General features: G+C 44.3%; 1 protein-coding gene across 3 annotated transcripts in view; it reads right to left on the reverse strand.

Moving 5' to 3' along the window:
• The window catches only part of LOC146190032 (uncharacterized), a 44,851-nt gene that overhangs the window by 19,052 nt on the left and 635 nt on the right, over positions 1-25,164 (reverse strand). For 2 of the 3 annotated variants that reach the window (XM_084604763.1, XM_084604762.1), the window contains exons 2-16: positions 24,649-24,701; positions 23,451-23,544; positions 21,080-21,148; positions 20,586-20,654; positions 18,930-19,034; positions 17,902-18,163; positions 16,027-16,294; positions 14,857-14,968; positions 13,606-13,761; positions 9,424-9,506; positions 7,881-7,956; positions 6,250-6,354; positions 4,346-4,757; positions 2,759-2,906; positions 1,193-1,328 (exon numbers count right to left, since the gene is read on the reverse strand). In XM_084604763.1, the coding sequence (XP_084460889.1) occupies positions 1,193-1,328; positions 2,759-2,906; positions 4,346-4,757; positions 6,250-6,354; positions 7,881-7,956; positions 9,424-9,506; positions 13,606-13,761; positions 14,857-14,968; positions 16,027-16,294; positions 17,902-18,163; positions 18,930-19,034; positions 20,586-20,654; positions 21,080-21,148; positions 23,451-23,544; positions 24,649-24,701 (2,148 nt within the window). Of the gene's footprint in view, positions 1-1,192; positions 1,329-2,758; positions 2,907-4,345; positions 4,758-6,249; positions 6,355-7,880; positions 7,957-9,423; positions 9,507-13,605; positions 13,762-14,856; positions 14,969-16,026; positions 16,295-17,901; positions 18,164-18,929; positions 19,035-20,585; positions 20,655-21,079; positions 21,149-23,450; positions 23,545-24,648; positions 24,702-24,996; positions 25,082-25,164 lie in introns of those variants that run through there. The other variant, XM_084604764.1, reaches the window with a different exon arrangement.

Genomic DNA, 25,164 nt, shown 5'->3' on the forward strand with positions numbered 1-25,164 from the left:
GCAACTAGCTGCCAGTTGCATGCACTGCCTTTTTTTAAAAAGTCCAAATGCAGTACAATTTTGGTAATTTGTAGGATGGAAAAGTGGTCAACATGATGGCGCTTTATGTGGCCATCTATGAAAAAAAATTAACCCTGCAAAGCTTATATTCAAGCTGGGAGTTCAAGCAAAAGTGGAATGCTGATCAGGCGTTCACGTTAAGTATGGCCCACGGCTCTGAGCCTTGTCATAAACCTGGTCCTACTACTCTTTATGCTCACAAACACCTTGCCGTTGCACAATGATCATTAGGCTTTAAATCAATTTCAATTCTGTACCTGTCACTGCCAGTTATATAAGGTTAACTTTTCTTATTTTTGCAGCAACGATATTTTTCATAGCTTCTTTGGTGCACTAGACGTGTCATGAAGTTTTGAGGCCCTGTGTGTAACAGCTCTGAGCCTTAACATTCGACCTTCAAGGGGAGAGAGTCTTTTTCAAATTACGCTCAGTTCAAAATGATGGCTGCCCTTTTCAATATGTTCAATGTCGACAATGCTGAAGGGTGTTGTGCCCGGGCTAACCACCCGGATTCTGCTCAACCGAGCGTCGGGCTTCTCCTGCTGACACCCTCTTTGCCTGTTCCAGTGCTGCTCCTCAAGGAAGTGGCGCATTGCCAGAAAACATCGGGCAGTCAACACGATCAGACACATCTGGAATGCCAGACACTCGGGCGCCGGTTCCCTGGCGGCGAGTCGCCTTAGCACCACAGGAGATTTGAAGCGAGCGATCTGTGCGCTCGCTGATTGGACCTCTTTGGCCGCCGTCACGTGCTGCCTCCAGATTGGACAATTTGAGTGCTAACGTCTTTCCCAAGCTATATAAGCAAACGCACTGCCTCTGGAGAGCGAGACCTACATCAGCGTTCAACGAGTGCCATGCCGCTCTTCCTGGCCGTCGCTGTGCGACTACTGTTGTGTCTAGCTGTTAGTCCTGGGCCCCCATGCCAATTTTGCTGTAAATACACCTTTTGTTCATCTCTTCGACGCTGACTCGGTTTCATCGCTAATGCCTCACAAGCAGGCAGCTCTCGTTCATGAAACAAGTGATGTGAGCTATGGGCCATACTCCCTTCGACACAGCAAGGGTCAATTCAAATTAGGCGATTTCAAAGCTCGCTGATAAGCCCTGCTGAAGTTGAACCTGCTCTCACCTCATACCGGTCCCCAAGTTGCATGAGCTCCACGAGCTGCTCGGTGGTGAGCGGCCGCGAGTCCAGGCAGCCGCGGTACAGGTACTCCAGGAATAGTTGGAATACCTCCGGATGGGTGTCATGCACCACAATCTTCCTGTAGAGAGCAAAAAAAGAGGAACTATTTCAACAAGCACCCACCTGTATCTGCTTAAGATTGTAATGAAAATAACTATAGATGCGACCCCTTCATGGTTGACTGCAAGGAAATCAAGCAAACATGGCCCGTGCTTGAAATAGCATCACAGTGATGAAAATATTCACGGCAATTCATATAAAAGAAGGTAACAGTAAATTAAGCCAAGTAAGGCATAAGGTAGCGTGTTGTAACTTATACTACGTACTAATGCAATGACCACCCTAGTGCAAGGGCTACACTCTCAAAACTTGGCAGCCTGTTAGTAAGTTTCAGCCAAAGCAATTAAGTTTCACATGTTTATAATTTTCCATCCCCAGTGCATTCGGCTGTGATATAACAGATGGTGACAATGGCCTGAGAAATTCGATATGACTAGTACTCAAATGCCAACGATGCTTCATGCTTCATTGCGTTGCACTCCACCTTGAAACTCTACACTCAGAGGCAAATGCCACTGCTTCACAATACTGCCTGAGCACCATAAACTCACTTGCAAGGCATTAACAAAAAACACTGGTTGTATTTAAAGACTTTTGTCTAATTGTCACCCGAAATAGTTAAAAGCTCATGAGTGTCGACCGCAGAAGCTGTGTGCGAAATGCGTCAGCGAGATTCCACAGGATAATGCTGTGGTTCTGGTATATAGTGACCCGCAGTTATAGTTAGTGATAGATAATGATAGTCCGTGATGAGAAAGAGAGAAATAGTGTCTCTCTACCCTCAGGTCTTCTCTCTTTCTATAGAGAGGGAGAGACCATAGGGAGAGAGAAAGACCCTCCACCTCTTCTCTTTCTCTTTCCCTCCCCTGCCTCTCTTAGAGAGAGAGGGAGTCTCTAGAGAAAGACTCTCTTCCTCCCCCCCTCTCTCTCTTTCTCTCTCGAGGAATCAGGAGTGTTCCAAGGATCGCAGCAGGGCGGCCAAAAGACTTTTGCTTTGCTGCAAGCAAGGTGACTTAAGTGCTTCTCCAAGACCTTTTACTATAAAGGAACATTAGTTGCGTATCTACTCAAGACAGAAATAACTTCGCCTAAAGCAGAACAAAAAACAAACACACCACTGTCTGCATCAGAACTGCCTCCACGTGGGGTAGCCTGCGTCTGCATGTCACACTGCACACTAACATGCAGCATCATGGCTGCCTTTTCTTCAGCCATCTAAGAAATGGTCTTTTATGCAAAAAAATTAAGCAACCAATTTCTCTATAGAATTATTTTCTATCCAAGCAATTGTGCAACTAATTTTCCAGCATAGCCAGCACTACCCTAAAAAAAAAATTTACAAAAAAATTACAGTCCACAATGCCTTCCTTGCTTTTAGTGAGTATTACATAGTTTCTTTTTTATCTCACGTTAATCTGCTCAATTGGATTTTGTAAAACAGACACTGACCTGTCGATGGATTCCCGCATGCCACTGAGTAGCGCCTTCTTGAACCAGTTGCAACGGGTTGCCACAACAACTCGATGAGCGCCAATCTGCCAGCGTACTCCCGACACAGCATCGTTGACTGCCTCTGGACTCGAATCCCCACCATAGCCTTCAGTGTTGGCAATAGAAGAAAGATGAACAAGCCATGTGTTTCATGACAACTCAATACAATTTTAATGTTACTTTTCATGCCATCGGCGGCGTGCGAATATTCGAAATTTTAAGTACAAATCGGCTATGTTTGTTATTCGATTGATTTGATTTGGTTTGTGGGGCTTAACGTCCCAAAGTAACTCAGGCTATGAGAGATGCTGTAGTGAAGGGCTCCGGAAATTTCGACCACCTGGGGTTCTTTAACGTGCACTGACATCGCACAGCACATGTGCGCTTTACTTTATGCCACCATCGAAAAGCGGCCGTCGTGACCGAGATTCAACCTCGCATCCTTTGGGCACAGAAGTTGAGTGCCCTAACCACTGCACCACCACGGTGGAGCTGTTTGTTATTTTATTTATATTCATATTCGGCATATTTGAACATTTCTTAAAAGTTTTCAAATTCACTTCAGATTCACTACACTCCGCGCTTTACCACAACGCTTGGCCAGTATATGGAATCCTGTAAAGAATACATACTGGATTTTTCCATAGGGCATACGATTCTGCGCAATTCTAGTCTAATTTTATTTGCAAATACTATTACATAATTTTTGAGATCAGCGAGATGATTTGCTTTCCACTGATCATATAACTGATATTCGAAGGAATTCTTTTCCCATATTAGTATCTGATTTGTATTCAAGACTTTCAATACAATTCACGCACCCCCACCTGCAACAATGATAAATTAAAGGGTCCAGCATGAAAATTTTCACTTACACTCATTTTTTTCCAACTCGACAGAAACTTCGAGAAATCCACTGCACAACATGTGACACGTGTGACGTCACAAAAACCGCAAACACAGAAACGAGTGTCGCTGCTACAGAAATCTGGAGGCCTCAGACAAACACACAAATAATGGCGTATGTTCTCATCAAAAGCCCTAGTGCTGATACAAAATTGAAAACAAGTTTTCTCGGCAACAATTGCGGCTTCTGCCACCAAACAAACACAGCCACACAGAGCCATTTAAACTATATTTCAATAAGAACTAAAAATCGACAGCAGCTTTCTAGGGTGAACCTTTAAAGGCCTCTTCAAAGACGCTTGCGACTCACGGAGGTTGTGCGACCGTTTTGGTCGAAAAGCGACAGTCACAGGCCGTTCGAGCACTGCTCAATTTTCCAGCTTTGCGACTGTTGGTCAAACTGATAACCAATCAGCAGCTCCGCTGAAGTAAACGGAGGTTAGATTTACTCTAACGTGGCGAACAGTCAAAATGAACAAGTCTCATTCCGAACGAGACCAATTCGGGAAAGCAAGTGTGAACATCGGTAGAGCTGAGCGGCTCCCTGGTCGCATGCGACAGCCGGTCACACGTCCTTCACGACTTGCAAGTGTGAATGGGCCTTAAGCCCACAACCTGAACAGCTGACCGTGAACCCACCTGGGGCCGCCACAATCTCGAAGGACATGTCTGTGTCCTTGCCATCCAGGAAGAGCTGCAGGCTGTCCCTTGCCAACCGGCTGTCCTTGGCAGCGGGCGGCCGGCAAAGCGATTCAATCGGCTCGTTTTGTGGCCTTTCCGCCTCAACAGCCAGAGCCGCTGCCGAAGCCAGTCCACCACTGCCGCTGAGGCTGCTGCTGGTGCTGCCCATTTCTGCTGCTGCCGAGACGGTAAGCGGCGCGTCATCATCCTCTTCTTCTGTGCCGTTCTGGTGGGCCTCAGGTGTGGGCACCACAATGCCCAGCTCGACGAGCGCGGCCGTGAACTGGTCGCGTGCCACCAGGTCACATAGCCGCGTCATGACCAGGTGCAGGGTTTCTCGGTGACACACCAACTTGTTCAGCACCCACGTCTGCAAGAGCATGTGCATGTCCCACTGTTGATACCAACCTTAGAAATAAAAACGGCAAGAAGAGATGAAGAAAGAACGGTTTTTCTCAGATGAACTACCAACTAGATCAACTGTTCATATTACTTCAGTTGGCGCCAATGCCTACAATGAAGGCATCTACAATAACGTTCGCGTATTCTGAAGTGGTAGCCCAGCATTTCCCAAAATTATTTAAATGAAAAAGTGACAATGCCATGAATGAGACTTCCGTTAAAGTGGATTCGGATGACGGATCATGATCTGGATTGGAGCCTGGAACAGGCACTGTTTCAAACATGTGCCAATCTTCAAGAGGAAAAAATATGAAGCACTAACTGACATCGAATCGCAACAGCTACGTATAGCCTGTTTCCCCCGATGTCATTTGGAGCATGCAAGCCCCGTTTAAGGGGTGAATGTAGGAATAAGATCGCAAAAATCACAAAATGTTGATTTTAGAAAATTTAACTTTTCGGCATCTACAGCACACTCTCTCGTACCATAACATTTCACTCAAAAACAAATTCTAAATGTTCCAAATAAATATACAGGCAAAGTAATGTACCACATAGGTGATGTATGTTAGTTCAGAACTTTAAGGCTTGTTTTCTTAAATGTTTGTTTTGAGCATATCATTTTGCTTGTGGAAAGCAAAGCACTGCAATGGATGCACGGATTTGAACGCTGTTTGTTTTGTTGTAACTGCTGACATATACTCTGTATCAAGACAGTTTCAAATTTACCACCTAGGCTCACATTTTTTTTATTAATGAGTAATTAGACCATGACTCATTCTAAATGCTAGGAGATGGTGCATACTGCATCCTTTAAATAAAGAGCAGAGAAATTCAAAATGAAATTAAAGGTGTCTTGATTTAGGCCACACTTCTCGTAAAATATTAAAACCATTTACAGACGCATAGCTAATTCCGTGGTCGTGCTAGGCTTTCCACGAGCAAGCAACATGTAAACCGTGACAAAACAAAAACTACTGAAAATATCATAGTGAAACTTTATATCTGACAGTTCAATTCTATTTCAAGTCAGTGTACTAATTTGCATTGCTCTAAGTTGAAAAATAATAAAGCTTACTTCGATCCCCTAGTTGTGCATTTATTCTATGTGTGTGCCATTTTTTGTGGAATAATTGAAAAATTCTTGTTGCAAATCTGTATATTTACATTTTCCACGAGAGAAAGCCTACTGGCCTTAATCCTGATTATATTATACCTTTGTCGGCAAATGAGTTGGCTTGTAGCGCGATCATGTAAAAACTTTCCTAAATCAGCATTTGCTTCTTTGGCCAATCAGAAACGAAACATAAGCAAAAATGACAACTCCAGAGTGCAAGCCTCCCCAGGTTGTCTCAACTGCACGAGCAACTTTGTGCGTTTTACGTGCACTCATGAAAAAAAAGAAGAAACCAGCACAGAGGAAGGAGAAAAAGAGAACCAGCGGGCACTGAAAGACACACCACTTTGGAGGTTCCGAGCTTGAAGAGAAACTTCCACTCCTTGCAGCTCTGCTTCTCCAGCACAGCCGATCGGAGCTCCTCAATCCGCAGGAGCAGCATCGGAATCTACGAAAACCGCAAATGGCACCAGTGCTTGCTGAACATTCATGCGTGTGTATGTGCACCTTCATGTTGCGCGGTAGCAAGAATACTCTCTGTTGCCCCAGTACTGCTGAGCCAGGTTTGCTAATGAGGCAAATGGGCCAGTGTCTTTCATTTCCAAGACCTGTGGTCATCAAAACACGATACCCAAGAACCCACACCCTATGGCAAATGAGAACCCTACAATCTCCACGTCCTACAGACCTACAGGTTGCGAGATCACAGATCAGGAAATAATTAGGTTTCCTGACACATACCTGCCCAGCTTTCAAACTACAGTAAGGTCTCTTAAACCTTAAAAGCCTAAAAGGACTGTCAATATTTGTTTACCTTAATGAAAACATGTCTCAACAGAAGAGCACTAAAAAGAAGACAACATGGGCATGCTAGGCGTGACCAAATGTGTCCTACATGAAAAGAGGGAATAAAATGGCTGTGCTGTGAGATGATGATTGTAAACAAAACATGCATTGTACTCTTCGCAAGTGAGCTGAACAGTAATTGCACCACACTGAGAAAACGGCCTGGGTCTAGCCTTCTTATTTTCACCATCTCTTCTCTTCCTTCTGCAGTGGCCGATATATCAGTTTCCTTTTCCTTATCTTTGCTTGCTCTCCAGTTCCGAGTGCTCCAAAGGGGCCAGCTCATCTGGCTAGCAATGTGTCATCTCATTATCTTTCTCCTTGTGTCGTGCGGTTGTTACCAACCCTAAAAACAAGTGTGTCACGTGCGTTTCCACCCGCCACAAGCGATGCACATTCGCATGCCAAAATCTGGTCACCTTGCATCCAGATAATGCATGCTTTGATGCATGTCAAATCTCTGCTGTCAGCAGAAACAAGTGTAAAGGTACCCAGCTTTAAGCATGCTGTCAAGGTAGCTACCTCGCAACTGAAGCACTTTTCTTATTTTTCCTTTCCTCAGCAGCGTGTTGGCAGTGATGAACCGTGAGTACAGCAGTGCGGGTGCACTGTGGGTCACGGTCGCTGAAAGAGTTTGCTTTAACTGAAAGAAGAGTGTTACTGTTCATATTAACCACATTTCTTCTTTTTTTTTTTTTTTTTTGACATTCAATCCTACGGGAATCAACAAATTGTGTTCACACTATTCATATTACCCGGGCATTTGTCTCAACAGAATTTGCCTTAACAAGAGCTTACTTATACTCCTATGCACAAGCATATACGGCGTAGCACTACACTGTCACAGTAATCTCAACAAAGATTACACTGCACCTATCGAAATCAGAGTCAAGACACCTTACTACAGCTGTCTTTTGCTATAATAAGTGCAAGCATTTGGCAACACTTTGGACATCCATTTGTTTGTTTGTGCTTGCATAAGTAAACAACAGTATAAAAGTCCCTGCACAAGAGCAATGGCCTCACTCTACATGAAGCATGAATTTCTGGCACCCACGGTCGACATGGTGAACTTGGTTAAGACACCCTTCCGCCTCAACTACGTACAAAAGTACATCAAATTCTCACCTCGTCAATGAACTGTTCCAAATTTTTCGCTACGGACCGAATTTTGCTGCCGCCTCCCATGTCACAGAAGCTTTCCCTGCAAAGGCAAAATGGCAAAAAAGTGAGATAAAAATGCAACTTTTCCGTGGAGCTAAATTGTGCTATACATATCGAACCAAAGTGCTCGCAGTGAAGAAAGTGCTCTGGCCAAATATTTTCTTTTCCTTGGTCTCTACCCAGCTCTACTAGTATCCTAGAAGCAAGAGCCATGCTCCACAATATGCCTAGTGATGCCATAGGCCAGCATACTACTGAGACACACACACGCACATACACGCACGCACACACACAGACAGAGAGAGAGAGAGAGATTTTATAGAAACACTAAAAACAACTCCATTCAATTATTATTCCCAGTAAAAATTGTTTCTCTGGATCTTCCTGACTATGCTGACGTCTTTCCAGCAGCAAAGTGCACTTTTTTTATTGGCAAAAAAATTCCATTTAAATATCTTCCCGCCAGTCGATTAACCGACATGACTGATTTCAGTTACGCTGAACAATAACCAACTAGCCCAACCACATGCCTTGAAGACTAATCATACACTCGTGACATTATTATGGAAAAGATGGATTGGAACCATTTTGAAGTGAAAGGACGCATAGTGTAGCTTCTGCGGTGCACGCCAACATAACCACATTGGCATACCGAAGCTCGTTTGCAAAACTGATTGGTGAAGGCAATTCCTATATTCCATCTCTTGGCCTCTTTAGCCAATAAAAGCTACACTCAGTGAGGGTGGCCTTTTCGGACTGCAAAATGGCACCTTATAGACACAGGCCAACTTTACCTGTCATCAGTGCCCCACTAAGCATGTTGTGTTTCTAGAATGAATGCAGGAGCATGTGATGAAAGTACCGTAAATCACAGCTGCGCATGAAGTAATGCAACAGCGATGTGCACATTATTGCGCACTTGCAAGAAGTGCAGAAACCGTGCCGGATCCCCGCAGCGTCGGCACTCGTTCGTTCACAAGTATCAAACATTTGGCACATACACATCCATCTTACAAGCGGACAAGCCTGTATGACATAATCAAGACAAAAAAATGTTCCCCTAACGCATTCTAAGCACTATGATACAAGAACCCAGACTTAAGCTCTCCTCTGCCAAACAATGACACCCCAATCCCTTAGTTGGATAAGGGAACACACCAACAGAACCTACCACAGCTCCACACTAGTGTGTGTACGTACACCAGTCAGTTCAAACAACTGATGGCCATCAAAATCGTAACTGGCAGCTTGGTGCAACAGGCTAATGTAAAATGCTAATTATGTGTCCAGCAATGCACACCTAATGAATCGAATGAACTAACTTTTTTATTGATTGCTTACATAGTTGAGTTGAAAAATTATAACTCAATCGTAGCAAGGGGTGATGAAAAGTGTGAATGCACTAACGAGACTGCTCCTCACTTTCTTACTATTTTCTTTGAAGGCACTGAAAAAATATGGCACCAAATATTTGCCAATACGTGCGCACAGAGTGTGTGGAACTCACTTTTTCCGCATGAGAGTGATGAAGGTCATGAAGACCTTTTCGTAGAAACTCCGCAGCTTCACCAACTCTCGTACGTTCAGGGACTGCATCATTGTGAAAGGAAAAAAGAAGCACAAAATAGAACAGTAAGTTGCCTATGTACGATGCGCAAATGAAACACCTCACCATGACAATGCTTGTGAAGCTCGCTGTTATATAGCGTGCAGAATGGTTAGGTAGTTTAGTTTGCATATTCATTTGTGGACGACTGGAGAACTGAACAGTCACGTTTCACATAATGTTTGCTTCGCAGTCACCATCAAAACCTTGGTCGTAATACCATATTCACTCAAATCTAAGACGACATTTTTTTTAAAAATGTGGCGCATGGTTTGGGGTAGTCGTGCTAGATTCAGGGCCGTCTGAAAACCGGGTTGAATACAGAAGGTCGGCCCGCGTGGCAAAAAAAAAAAGCTTACGCGAGAAGCGCATGAGAGGCTACGGTGGTAGCCTGGCGAGAAGAAATGGCCGTGGTCTCCCGAGACCCACTCAAGATCGCCCGCATCTCCTAGCCCCCATGCCCATAGCCACTCCTAGCATAGGACCCGACTCGGTAGCATCCGCTGTTCTGTCGTTCTCTTTTAAGCCGGAGTCACACTGCGGAAACACAACAGCGACATCAACCGAACAAGTTCGCCAAACAAGCCGCCAACATGTTTCCGAACCAACTTGTTGCCCAACAGCATGTCACACCGCAAAAACAGCCGGGAAGCCGAACAGGTTGCTGCAGTGTTGCCTCGGTGTGACAATGTTCAACCGAACAAGTTTGCCGAACAAGCCGCCAACAAGTTTCCGAACCAACTTGTTCCCCAACAGTATGTCACACCGCACGAACAGCTGGGAAGCTGAACAGGTTGCTGCAGTGTTACCTCGGTGTGACAGTGTTCGGCAACCAAAACAAGTAGGAAACAGTGTCTGTCAACGCTGTTTGGCCTGTTCGCCGGCCGGGCGAATTTCCGGGCGACAACACCCCAACCAAAGCACTCATATCTGAGCTGATTGACTCATTCCTGCGCATTTCCTACTTGCAGATACTTTTTTTTTTTCAGAAAGTTTCCTTGTAGACCATTTTCCACTTGTGGCTGTTGTGGCGTCTTGCAGGCAGCGCATGCAGACGAGCGCTGACGACGGTCGCTCCTCCCGTTGTCGAGCGAGATTGCTGCGGTTGCACACCGGCGTTTCGTAGGGATTCTATGTACGTCCATGCTGTGATGTAAACAATTGTTGAGTACACCTAACTATAACCAAAACTCTGCTTAATTGCAGTTTTCATTCACTAAAACTTGTAGAGGCTGTCGCAGACGGTGCACCGATGGTCCGCGTTGTCCGTCGCCGCTGCCGAGACCGCGGAGTGGTGCAGCATATGTACCGCGGCTTGGTTTGATGCAGTGCATGTTCGTATCAGAAAAAAAGCTGCTATCGGAAGGACTGCCTGCTATACTTGTGCAACAGCAGCATGCCTGCACAAAGTGTGGAGCAGCTTTCGGCAACAGCGCCTCCCGGAGGTGCGCCAGGCGATGATATGCGCTGCTGCCTGCCTGCCGTACTCGTCGCTGGGCCTAGTCTGTTTTGGCGGACGGCATGGAGAAAGAAAAAAAAAAAAATAGGAGGGAGCGCCGCGGGCTGGTGGTGAATGAAGCCTAGTCATAAAAAAATATAATAGAAAGCCCCATGGGAATTTCGCCGTCAATTGACATGGCAAGCGGTAGACGGTAGCTGTATAGTGTTCTAGTAGCTGGTGTCGGTTGCGGTTGCACGTACGCCCCGCTCTGGAGGAATGCCTTCGCTACGCGACGCCTGCTCTAGAAATCTGAGGCGCGCGCTGAGCGCAGACGATGGATGGAACTTTGGACCATTAGACGGGCCGATGGCCTAGGAGCTGCCGCTGCCACAGTACACACGTGTGTTTCGCGACGTGTGGTTGGGTCCCCTCGGGCCTCACTGCGCCATACGAAATGCTTGCGGGGCTCGGCGCACGAAGAGCAAAAAGGACGAAGCGCTGATCCGCTTCGTCCAGTCGTCCCTCGTGTTCTTGTGGTTCGCCTTTGTGCGCTGAGTCTCGCAAGCCTGGAATCAAACCAACTAGCCCAACAACAAAAGCTGCCATATGAAATGCTCCGTGCCGGAATGCTAGAGCTACACGGATATACCGCCCGGGACTGTCGCTCCAACGGTGAGTGTCCTGTTATGCGCACTCCTCGAGAAACGAGACGTTTGCTTGTCAGGGTATGTGCACGTATGGTACAGCCTCTTTCGCTATTCAATTTTCCCAGCCCCGCGTATAGCGCATGAATTTGGGCGAAATAGTAGCGGAATGGGCGGCTCCTGACATCGGCGCCTCAATGAGCAGCAAGTTTTCGCGGTGTGACACGGTGTCGCCCAACTGTCGGAGAACAAGTTCGCGGCAGCTGTTGGCGGACGACAACGACATGTTTCCGAATAGTTCGTGTTGACGCGATGTGACAGGGCCGCCAACACTACGCGAACACGCTGTTGATGGACAGAGTTGACCAACTGTTTCCGCAGTGTGACTCCGCCTTTACTTTTCTTCTGCCCGAGTGCTCCCTCACAGGGTGTGAAGAAAGGAGAGAGCACGAAGAGGCGAGGAAAGAAGCGGAGCGATTCCAAGTCTTTGGCCTGAAATGATGTCACTCGCCGCGAAATCAACGCTAGCGCGCGAGTCATCTCTTTCTTTATGCGGGAGACTCCGTGGTGCGTCCATTGCTTCATCTGCACTTTCTTTGTTTCTGGATGTGAGTGGTGCGGGTTTGCGCATGCTTCGCAATTAGTGAGACCAGGCGCCATTAGACTGGGAACGACCTGGAAGCAGCCAGGCGCTTCGGTGTTTCAGAGGTGAACGTGCGCAGGTGGCTGCGAAACACCAGCAGTTTGGCAGCGTGTTCAAGTTCGCAGAAAGCCTTTACGGGGGGCGCCATGCAAAGCTCAAGGAAGACTTGGCTCGGTATGTGAATGAGCTCAGGAACAGATGCGTCGCCGTCACCACTGAGATGATACAGATGAAAGCCAAGGAATTGGCCCGTGAGCGCGGGATTAGTCACACAATTGTCTAAGCAAGCAAGGACTTGGTGAAGCGTTTTATGAACTGCACGGGATTCTCGCTCCACCACTGGACTTCAGTGTGTCAAAGGCTTCCGGAAGACTTTGAAGAGTAGCTTCATATCAGCGTTACGTCGTCGGACTGTGATGCAACACGGCTACAGCCTGAGACAAATAGGAACGCTGATCAAACACCGATGCATTTAGACATGCCGGTCAACTACACTGTCCAAAAAGTTGGCTCTAAAGACGTGAAAGTTCAGACGATGGGAAATGAGAAGCTACAGGTGACCGTAATGTTAGCTTGTACTGCTAACGACCGAAGGCTGCTGCTACGTTATCTTCAACCGGAAAACATAGCTGAAAAAAAACTTTCTTGCTGGTGTGATCATCCTCTGTAATGAAAAGGGGTGGATGACTGCGAACATGTTCCAACGACTGGCTCCGCACCATTTGGTTAAGTCGTCCAAGAGCGCTGCTGAGGTTATGTTCGATGCTGGTTATGGGCGCTTTCAAGGGACACACCATTAACGCCAGCAAGGCTTTAATGTCAGACAACCAGTGCAGCCTCGTCGTTATCCCAGCAGGGATTACCTAGAATGACCTCTCAGTAGCAACTTTTATATGTCTGTCTGAACAAGCCTCTGAAGGACAATGTTGGTAAATATTACTGTGAGTGGATGGAGCAAGAGGGACCCGCATTGACGCTTACCGGGAGGTTGAAGCATCGCTGTCCCAGCTCGCGCGGTGGATCCTGGACGCTTGGCGCGCTATTTCGGATGGAATGGTCATTCACGCAATTCAAGAAATTAATTTCCAGCTACCTCAACGACACGGAGGATCATATGTTGCAGGAAGATAGCGACAAAGAGGCCAGCAGCAGCAGTGACAGTGAGTGATGGTCGTTCCACTCGTTTGTTGCAATAAAGGAGAAAAATAATTTTTTTCCGATTTCATTGTTGTTAACTGAGAGGGTCGTCTTAGATTTGCGGCCGCCATAGATTCGCATGAATACGGTACCTACAAGATCTGCCTCAGTAATCATTCTGAACTTCAAGTTCTATGCACACTGCACCGGTTTCTCACGTTTCTGAGGTTCCGGTTCAGCAGCTCGCCAACGGGGAGGTCGGCGACGTATGGCTCCGCAGTCAGCTTGTCATTGGTCATCCGGCTGATGATGAGGTCGAGGGCTCGCTTGGCCTCCGCAATGAGTTGAAACAGTGACTCTAGAGAAGACTCAATCTGTTCCAGCGATGGGATAAAAAAAAAAGAAGAGAGTCATGTTCATGTTCATCGCCCTCATTAACCAAGCAGACCCTACATTTAGACATGTATTGGGCCATGGAAGCGTCTCAAGACAAAACTCGCTTTCGTGGCACCTGTCAGGCATACTTATTTGTCTCCCCTTTACAACCGATCACAACTAGCATAAACTACCGCCCACTAAGCCTAGCGAGTTCCATCATCATCAGGTTTCTGCTGAAATCAAAGCCTAGCAGCAGCGATATTATGCAAAGTTCAATATCAATGTACATCTGCTGTATGTTGGTCCTACATGAAGATGACGATGAAAGGAACAGAAAAATAACCGCTCCAACCTAACTCAAATTTCCTCAGTCCCTGCTCCATGCTTCAAGTCTGACCGCACTAACGAAAACATGTGAGGGTCAACAGAATGAGATATCAAGGTGCGGTAATAAATTTACTGCGACTCTGAAAGAAGCACGAAGCCGGTTTTATTTTATTTCGTTCATGTAAAACATTCCTACATTTTCAGTCAAAACGCTCCCCATGGCATAGCTGATGATGAAAAGACTTCTCAGTCACGTTTAGGTTATCAAAAAATCACGAACCTCTGCCAATGCTCTCAAATTATATATTATGTCCTTGGTCAATAGTATCCCAATGCCGTCCAACTTATTCATATGATTTTCTGCTAGCCCGAACAATGGTTACCTTCCTTTGGGGCCAAATTTGTTGCCAGAACTAGCAAGGTTACCATTCCAGTGCTCACTAGAACCAAAAGAAACTACACTGAAATGATTGTTTCCACCATAATTAACACGCCAAAACGAGTGTGAATTAGGTAGTGACACATGGTGTTATGAGGCATGCTAGAGTGAAAAGCTACACATTAATTAAGACATGAAGTTCTTTAATGTGTACTAGCATCACCCAGCACATACTAAATGCTTTTGCATTTCACATCCTTCAATGTGTGCCTGACAAGGCCTTACTTCAATTCTGTGACCTTGGGATCCCGTGGCCACCATAAGAGCAAACCGAAGAAGATATGGCCCAGAAGAAAAACGAATGAAGTTCACAGATGTCACTTGCCTCTGGGACGACATATGCTGCAATAACTGTCCTCTCTGCAAAGGAGAGGTTCCCAAACGTCCTCTTCACAGCCTCCAGCAGCTTCTGCAGCTGGTTCATAAACGTGGGCAACCTGCAGAAGAAGGAAATAAACGCGAGAAGGATGCCATCTTGTGTTCAGAATTTAGTAAATGCACGAAATGCTCAGACTTTTTAGACATATATTTTGTGCCTTTCGACACACCCACATCTCTGAGAAATTCATGAGCTTTGAGCTTCGCTTGTCTAATCAGTCAAACCTCGGCACCAGTCTGCAAAAACTAATCTCTTACATCAGAACTTTTGCTGATAGTATAGTGACAGGATCCTTCTGTACACCGTTTCTCCTCTGTACGATTCATTCTTTCCCCTCGAATTTCAAAGAAGCAGAATCACGAGGGCTTTACTACAGGCAAACCAGCTTTATTAAAGCAAAAGCATTATATGCCCATTAGCTATGAAACCAGCCATGTCCAGAGCGTGGAAGGATGGTCACGGAAAATCAGGAACCAGTCAAAAACAGGTAAAATATTCGGGTTAACACCAAATCTCTCAGGAACGTTCCTGTAACTAAAGGAAGAAAATTGAACTGAAAAGAAACACTTCACTGAAACACTTCACATCATTCTCCAATACGCAGAACGAACACTGCCACCAGAATTACGGCTTCAGAAACACTTCACTGAAACACTTCACATCATTCTCCAATACGCAGAACGAACACTGCCACCAGAATTACGGCTTCAGGATTGCCACTGCCATTCATCACAAATACCAGTTACCCATCAGTTGTGGCCTCCCTAATATTAAAGATACCCTGAACTCATTTCGACACCTTATAGTACTAACTTGCTGCATCGAATGTGTGAGCAAATGTTGAGCGCTTTTTTGCATGAATATAGCCAGTGATGAGCTGCCAACAGGGTTTGTACGAGGCTTCTTTTAAGCCACTTTATAGGATAGTTTTACTTCGTAAAAGTGAGCTATCAGATATGTAGGTTTCTGTGGGATCTACTCAGGGGGCAACGGCTATTTTTCTCTCGTAACCATTTTGATTTCATAAACCATTCTTACTACAGTATATCACTTTATTGTATCATTAAACAAAGATAAAGATGACAAACGGTGCCCAGAAGCCAACAAAACACGCACCTCGACACACAGTGCTTGATGAGATCCTGCCGCTCCTCCCGCGAGAGGAGGTGTTTGTGCCGCGAGAAGACGTCGCAGAGGAGCAGGAGCTTGGCTGCCGCGACGGCGCACTCACGGAGCGCCTGTCCAACGACATAGCAGAGGCGGGCGGGGCTGGCAGTGGGCGAAGGGCTGCCGCCTTCACCGCCACCAGTGCCAGGTGGAGCGCTGAAGCAGTCGGCCACTGTTTCGGCACACTGGTGCATGTCGTTGATGAGCGACATCACCTCTGTGCACAGTGCAAATTGGGAGAGAAAAGAAACAGAGATCAAAGCATCAAAGCAAGAGCCACTTCTCTCACAAATGGAAAATGGATAAATTTCGGAAGATTTCTGCAGCATGATGGTTTGAAAATGAGCTCCAAGGCAGGGGGTTGGCATCTGGTCATGAACAGACATTCAAGATGGTATATATTCCAACACGAGGCATTCTAATGATGCAATGGGAACCCCATGACATACACATGTGTAGTGAATACGAAACAGCATTATACGCTATAAATTGTATGTGGACCAGACAATCTTCGAAATGCAACAAAATCAGAACCACAGAATTGTAGCACTTGTTTAGGAGAATTCCCACAAGTAGAGTACATTTCAGTCAAGGCTATAATTTTTTAACCCCAAGAGTTTGAAGTAATGCTGCAACTCTCCTCCAAAGCTATGCACATAAGCTTTTGCGAATGTTAGCAATCTGCAAAGACGCCTTATTTTTCTTGGTTGTGAAACCAAGAAGAGCCACAGAAATTATGCCTGCCTGAAGTCACATTTCATTTTAAAAGTTGATTACTGCAGTTCATGCAGCTTCTAAATGCATTCTATTACCTGTGAGCCCATCATTTAGAGATTATGTCCTGCAGGAATCCAAATATATTTTAAAAGCAAGATTAACCACTCCCTTTTCCAGCCACATTCTCCGACTATCTCCTCTTAATGTTACGCTTTCCCAATGCTCCGATACGCACTATTCTACTGTGCTTCCAGCAACTAACACACCTTTTTCTACCTTTCAGTTGACTGCACTATTACACAATTCTTATAGTATAACAAATGCATTTTAATGACAAAGCACCTGCTAGTATTTTGTTTGTTCAAACCCATTCTTTCACAAATATACTGGCCTCAATCACTATGCGTCCCCCTCACACTAGACATTAAAAACGTCTAGACCAGAAGCAGGTACTCTTTACGTGTCAACAGAGCATGTAAAAAGAACCCATAAGCCAGAGACCTCAAGTCAAAGAGCCAAACAAATCTAGAAGCTCAAAGGCTCAGTTGGCTGCCCATAATTAACCAACGGGACCTTACCAGAGCAACAGCAGCTGCAACATGGAGGAAGGAAACAACTTAGGAAAGGCCCTTGCTATTCCCAATGCATTGGAGAAAGTGTGGCGGAAGTGACGTCAAAATGTAGCGTTACCCAAGTCGGGCCATTAGCAACGGCAGCGCTGTTGCTATGAAAACTCGGGCCACTAGCAACAGTGTTGCTAAGGGCCCTAGGTACGTGAGCGTCGCGGAGAAAGAGAAGGCAGATGGTAAAGGAGGAGGAGAGACGTTGCAGCATCCGGTTGCGGCACGGCCGGCTTCAAAAAAATGACGTCTGGGCCTCTCCTAAGTTCTTTCCTTTCTCCATGAGCTGCAATTAGAAGCTGGCTTGTATTGTCTCATAGTCTATAGCAATGACTGCCACAGTTCAAGCAGGCTTTCTATTGGCAGTATTCTAGTTTCGACTACAACACCCTTTGCTGCCCCTTCTAGATGGAAAATGAGCTTAAGTCCAAAACTTCACTTCACTGTGTTTTGTCTTCAGCCTCCGGAATTAGCAACACACACTCACGCTGCTTGACAGCCATGTTGCGAAGGAACAGCTCGCAGAGGTGGACGAGCCGTTCAAAGCCGACAGTAGCTGGTGGGCTGAGCAGCGTCACACATGCCCGAGCCGTTGCCTCGGTCAGTGTGGGCGGCAGGCAGTCAGCGTAGATGCAGTGCAGAGCTGCCGCAACCACATTCTCGGGAAGCCCATCCAGGGGTCCCGGCTTGCCCACAGCCCAATCCACAGCCGGACAGCTTAGCCGCAGCAGAGTCAGATGAACTGGGAACTGCATCATCATCACCATCATGATCATCAGCCTAACTATGCACACTGAAGGACAAGAAGGGCATCTCTCATGCATCCCTCCAAATATCCCAGCAGCTGCAGCAACCTTATCCCTCCTTATCCCTGCAAACTTCCTGACCCATCCCATCCCACTACTCACTTGCCATCTGTTGGAACCTAGTCTACTACCTTTAGCAACCACCAGTTGCCTTGCCTTTACATTATGCGCTCAGTCCATGCCCATTTCTAATCCTTGATTTCAACTAGAATGTCACTAGCCCCCATTTGTTCCTGACCCACTCTGCACACTTCTGCCTCTTAATGTAACACCCATAATACTTTCATCTTCACAGCTCACTGCACTACTGTTTTAACCTGGACCCTTTTTATTAGCCAACAGAAAGGCTCCCACACATTTAAAGCTCCAACACAAACTTTTCCCTTTAACTGCCCTTTTTAAAGAGTTCCTGTAGTGTTTTGCACCTCATTCCTTGAAAAATACTGGTTAAACTGCCGTTCATCACCTCAGAGTACCTGCTAAGTGCACTCCACCTCGTTATAATTCTCCTCATTATTCCGCTCTCGCGGTGCGATTTGTCATTGCTACGAGGCCTTAGAAGCGTTATAGACGGACGGACGGACATGATCCGCCAGCATAAGCCATTAAAGACTATCGCCTTAAAATGTTTTCAGCATCCCAAGAACTGAAAGACAGGAAAAAAAACTTTGCAAACATTTTGCATGAGGCCAGGCACACACAGACACACCTCCTTCCCTTCTTCTGCAATAATGATGGCATCCGAGAAGTACCCCTCCTCCAAAGCTGGTAGGTACGAGAAGGGCTCGTCCCAGCCAACTTCTTTCTGAGCCATCTGCATGAGAACATGTTAAGTTTAAAACATAATCAGTGGTTTGGTGGCACATTGCCTGATCAGCAAATGTCTTCACTTTTGAGCTAAGTTTCCTGACCACCTATGGATAAGGCCATTCGTTGTCCGGCTTAATTTTGTTCATAATTCCGGGCATAAAATTAAAAAGATAATTTACTATAATCACATATTTTTTTTGTTCACAGTAAAATGCCCTAATTTTTTGCCTACATTTTCATAAAGACAAAAAACTCATTTCAAAATCTTTGTTTTTATGTTTTTCATTTTAAACTAAGCCATAGATAACAAAGTTAAAAAAATGCATATTACTGCAATTGACCGAAAACATGCCTCTGCAAAAAGCACAGGACATCAGCTAATTTTTGTACGGTGCCTTCAAATCTGTGCAGGTAATGTACATGTTCTCAAGAAGGTGGATTTTCGAATAAAATGGGCAAGTCTGTTCAAATTTCTAGAATTGGGTAACACCGAGTCTCATCCAAAAAATAAGAATGCCTTCAGCATAAAATGCACACACAAGAAAAAGAGATCAAACAGTTGCACAAATGAAAATCACAAGAAAAAAAATACATACTTGATCCTGAAAGGTGCAGATTCTGAGTTAAAAGCACACGCACACAATCTACGTTTAGAATGTGACGCATGTGATGTAGACACAGTGCCAGAATTTCCTGACTGACTCCAATGTATCAAACAAGCTCCAAATAGCAGTATTCCCAGCAGCAGCACATGCAAGTTTTCCAGTGTCAACTGAGCACAACTGGATTGCAGCAAGAGTTAAATATGAGCTCGCTAATAAAGTAGCCTGTTCCATTATCTGTAAACCAAAGAAGAAAATCTATGCATGTAAGTTGCCTCAGTCAACATGATGCTCAAAGCAGTTCTTTTATTGCCCATCTTCATTGACACAGTAAAATTTGGATAACACAGTGATGTTTACAGCTAAGCTGCCTTCAGAATCTTGCAGTATGAAAATCAAAAGTTCCAGCACAATTACCTGCAGTTCTATTTTTTTTAAGGCTTAACATTAAGCTATTTTTGTTGTATGAGTGGCACAAAAAACTACAAAAGCTTTGTTACAAAAATAAATGTGGAAAAAAATTGGTGACAATATATAATCTACTTCAGGAAGACATTAACCGTACATCAGCTCGAAGATGTTGGCTTGTTCCCAACCACATCCTTTTTTTTTTTTGCCAAGCAAAGAAGTTGGAAAGCTTACCCACCATGAGATTTAATCTTCTACTAAATAACAGTGAAAATGTTATTTCTTCTTACAGTAAGTTCTTACAGTGAAAGTAATTCATTTGAATGACAACCCCAACTTACATAGAGCTCGTTTCGTCTTGTGTGCCAAGGAGTGCCAAAAAACCTTGAACTACTTGTGTACTTCAAAGAGCCATTCGTCTCTCCAATATATTTTCTAGAGTAAAACACTTCTCATGATCCTTGCTGTGCAGACTGTTTCCAAATTTTCTACACAGCTCAGCAGCATGGGAGAAAAGAATATATTAAAAAATTATGATTCCCCACCTTGATGCACTGCAGTACACACCATCCTTCATAGATAAGGTTGATCCCGTCCTCGTCTGCATGTGCCACCTGTATCCGAAAATAAACACCAGAGAGGGTTCGTGCATTAAAGAAATTCACAGTTTGGATTGCAAAACACTGCAGAGAACAGAGCTTATACCAGATTTTAAATTAAATAAAGATTAATTTTGCAATCATGCACATTTGCATGCAAGTTCACATCATGCCTTCATAAAAGCATCTGACCACACAAATGCATATGAAAGAGCAATAACAGCTATTTCAGCCTCACTTCCTTAAAGCCCCAATCTAAAGAGTGTGTTGTATAAGTATATTATGAGTAATCTTTTCAACTAATGACGAGTAGCAACTCAACACTCGTAATGGATCTGTTACACGCATAAGCATGAATATTAACAGAGCAAAGCAACTTGTCTTTGCTCAAAACACGTCAGCAAATCGGCACAAAGTATTTATGAGGATGAGTGGCTCACCCGAAATTCAATCATGTGCCCAGCAAAGGTTCCAAAGAATCGTATATAGTGCGGGTTGCCAAGGAACACCTGCAAGAAACGAGAACAAAGCAACAACCTTTCGTCACGTTTACCATCGATGCCGTGAAGCAATAAATGTCGCTTATAAAAAAAAGGCCTGTTTACAGCTGAAAACGGCATTCACCTCTGGATACTTACGATTTTTTAACATAAGGCTCTTCAAACTGGCTGGAATAATTGTAAAGAAAGAATACAATTTAGGAAAAAAGAAAGAAATAAGCGTACTCTTTATTTTTTAGATGCATGTAATTTACTTCTTGAATTGTGTGCATCTTTATGTTTTTGTTAGTATATAGAACTATGTGCATCGTTGCGTCTTTTTTTTTTACTATATGAAGTCACAAATATATTTTTAATTCCCCTGTCTATTAATACTAGCTCATGTATAGCAGTTTTCACAATATCACCTTATCGCACTTAACTACCCCCTTGCTGAAGCAATAATTCTGTGTTTGTAGTAGTAACCTGCTGTTATGATCTCAATAATACTTTATAAAGGAATGACACTGGGAACAAATCTTCAAGTGAAGTTGGCACAGGTTGATGAAAACACTCAGGTGCTGCACGCACAGAGAAAGGAGCTCTTGTAAGTTACAAAAGGGCAATAAACTCAAAATAAGCGTCGCCAACGTCCACTGTGTAATCAGTATATTGTCGTTACCAACACTCTTAGAAAAAAGCATTGTCAAGACATCAGGCAAAAAGTTTTTTTTTTGTCCTGGAGTACAACAGAAAAAAAATTATTGCAGGCCAGAATATTATTGCAATTTTCACATTACTACTGCTGGTGCATTTTTATCGTGAGAGATACAGGTAAAAACCTCAGAAAACCAAACGAACCACACCCATGGCACTCAACATCACCAACATCACCTCTTTGAATCAGAGAGGCAAGGAGAAAAAAAAAAACTCAAACTTCTATCTCTGATACTGCAGTTTAGGAACTGATAACAATCATATATAGCAAGTAACAATGAGCCCAGCATTAAGATTTTACTAAGCGCAAAAATGTAAAAGAGCTGTCCTCGTCTCACTGCGCTCATCTGTGTGCTCCCTTGGTTCCTCTGTCCTTCGTCCTTTTGCGCTGTTTTCCGCCCAAAAATGAGTTGTCCTCTTGATCCATTAAAAAAAATTATGAGGGAGTTTCTAGCACAATAATAATTATCACTGGAACACTTTTTTAATGCCAAATGTTTCTTTGGATCCAGCCCCACATTTTCATGGAATGTCTACACAATGTCTCCCATACATGGGTATTTCCACTGAAAGCGAGCCAAATTCATGACTACAAACTTCATCAGCAAAAAATGCAAACACATCCACACCTCTAAGGTGTCATCAATATCAGCATAACTTTTTTTTTCTTTTGCCTTCCACTTACTAATATATATAATGTGAAATGGTGCACGGGGTCACCCACCCTTAGTTTTAATGCTGACGCTGCCTTCAAAGAGCCACACATCGAAGCAAAGTAACGTAAGCCTACAGGGTCCTGGAGACACTGCTTCTCATGGCTTGCCACTCAGCTTCAGTGTGCGGCCTGGCCAGACCAATTGCGCTTTGAAGATAGTGACCACGTTCATGCTAAAAGTGGGATTTCACCAAAAGGAATTCAAAGTGCCTTCCCTGATTGCAAAGGAAGACTTGGAGCCTAACTTTAACTATTGAACATTTTTTTACTGGGATGGAAAACAACCTCTGAAGTCTCTGAAGTGGCATTTTATACAATTTGGTATCACGAGTGGGACCACCACAAATATATAAGCACAATGTCATGTAGCCTAAGATAGACACCTGTCAGCTCTTTTATTCCCCACACCATATCAAGTAAGAGCCAAGATGTCATTCACACTGTCATTACACATGGAATGCGATCATGCAGTCCAACTTAATATTGAATAAACGCTTCCATATCATCCAACTGTTCAATACAGTGCCAAGATGCACAGTTTTTTACACCATAAGCTTCAAAAAGGTTCTAGAGGTGCAGAGATGCAAGAAACATGGTCACTGAGCTCCAAATGAATCTGCAACCACAGCTTCAGTACATATCTTATTACATTTGCACAGCATTCTACACACAAGACATACAGAGTTGGAAACTAGCTAACCGAAGGTGACTCAGAAAAAGACGAGTGTTGCTTTCTACAAAATGCAAATTAGCACCTGGTAATTCAAACACAGCTCACAACAAAGCAAAACGGCCACAACAACCACCTTACTGCTTCGCCCAAGAAAAGGCAAAAGGTAGAAGCATTTCATTCTTGTAAAAAGTAAGAGCAGCGGCCTATTGTTCAACTAAGATACACACCTCGTATGTCTCACAGCTGAAGAAAGGCATGGGGGCTGCATGGTCTGGAATCTTCCACGACAGGTCGCCACTTTCGTCTAACGTGAAAATGGTACTGACCAAGGAGGAAGTAAAAGATAAAAAGAGTCACTTTCCACTCAATAACACTGCCCAGCAAAGAAAAACACTTGGCGGAAGGTATTCAACTGTGAAAATAGTGTACATGACACTGCCGCCAATAGAAAAGAGTGGCAGGATAACCAGTCCACATTATTTAGCAAGTAATGAGCGCGAAAAGAGACAAGCAAGTGTTTCGTGATGGCCACTTAATAATGACACTGCTGGTGTGCCTAAGTATGATAGTTATAGAGGGGGGACAAGGCACACAATAAAATGACAGGCACTTAATAGGTATGCATTACTACCCTACGCCAAAATCCCACTGCTGCTAAAGTTAAAAAAAAAAAAGGGCCTTATTTGCACACGGCTTCTTTCAAATTTTTCCAGTGGCAAATGTACACTGCATGACCCTTGAGTTCACTATCCTGGAAGTTAACAAGGACAATGCCCGTGGCAACAATGAACAAAACTGAAATAAGTAAAAGAATACAATAGGAATGCCTAGAAGACGTAATACGTAAAAGCATCTACATGATAAAAGCGATAGCAGTTTCTCCATCCAGTCCCAATAATGTGAACCGTAATAAACATATACTCTAGCACTGTTCTGCCAGTCTTTCTTCCAGCAGAATGACCATGTGAAAATAACGCCTGCAAAGGCAAGTAAGTGAAACTGAATGGTACAAGCAAAAGGTGATAAAATTCCATGATTATGAAAAGTCCTCAGAGACTTGCCATAAGAATGAAACAAGACGGCCCAACAAAGGCATGTCCACATAATGCCTGTCAATATATTTTTATGTTGATCCAGAAACATTTATGTACACACTCCCACAATATTTATCTTGTTATCGGTTGTTTTCACAGCTGTATGGCGCCACTCGTAGCTTTAGGTCAATGCCCTATTACTACACATCAGCTTTTTCGAATGTGTGCTATGGAAAACCAAATCCATCCAGTTTAAAAAACTCTAAAAATTATATAATTCTGGCAAGCTTTGCATTCCTATTTTACGCCGCTTATATAGATAATGGACAATAAAGAAAAAGACCGCAGGAATGCCTTCAGGTATGGCAAATTGAATAAGAAATGAAATTACCCTTCCACCTCCGTGACTTCTGTGCCAGCCGCGAGTGATATGCATTTTGTGATCTGCAAGATACAAGCGTGCAATATAAATGCGCCACACGAATTCCTTGAACTGTACTCTAGCGGTGCACAGTGTTTCAAAACTCCTGCTAATTGAAACCAGTTAACTCATATAAGTACTACAACGCCAACTAGGAAGTTCGCCAAGGCGACATGTGTAACATCGCCAAACAATATTGCTGCAAGTTACGACGCAGCCACGATTACAATTTAACAATACTTTGCCGATTTCCAGAAATTTCTGAACGACTACTTATTGCCAGCGGAACAGCGAAAAGCGCATTGCGGGTGTTTGTACCTTAAACTACGGCGAAACCGAAGAGAAAGCGTTGTAGCAATGGGAAGTTGTGCTGAATTACTTGTCCGCCGTCTACTTTTACCGACGATACTAGCGTACGGCGATAGACGCGTATGACTACGTCGGCGGTGATTCAACCAAGGTCGACAATTTTTTTATTTTTTTTTT

The sequence above is a fragment of the Amblyomma maculatum genome, chromosome 5 (assembly GCF_055883805.1).
Source record: "Amblyomma maculatum isolate TAMU_Amacu chromosome 5, ASM5588380v1, whole genome shotgun sequence".
Taxonomy (NCBI): Eukaryota; Metazoa; Arthropoda; class Arachnida; order Ixodida; family Ixodidae; genus Amblyomma; species Amblyomma maculatum.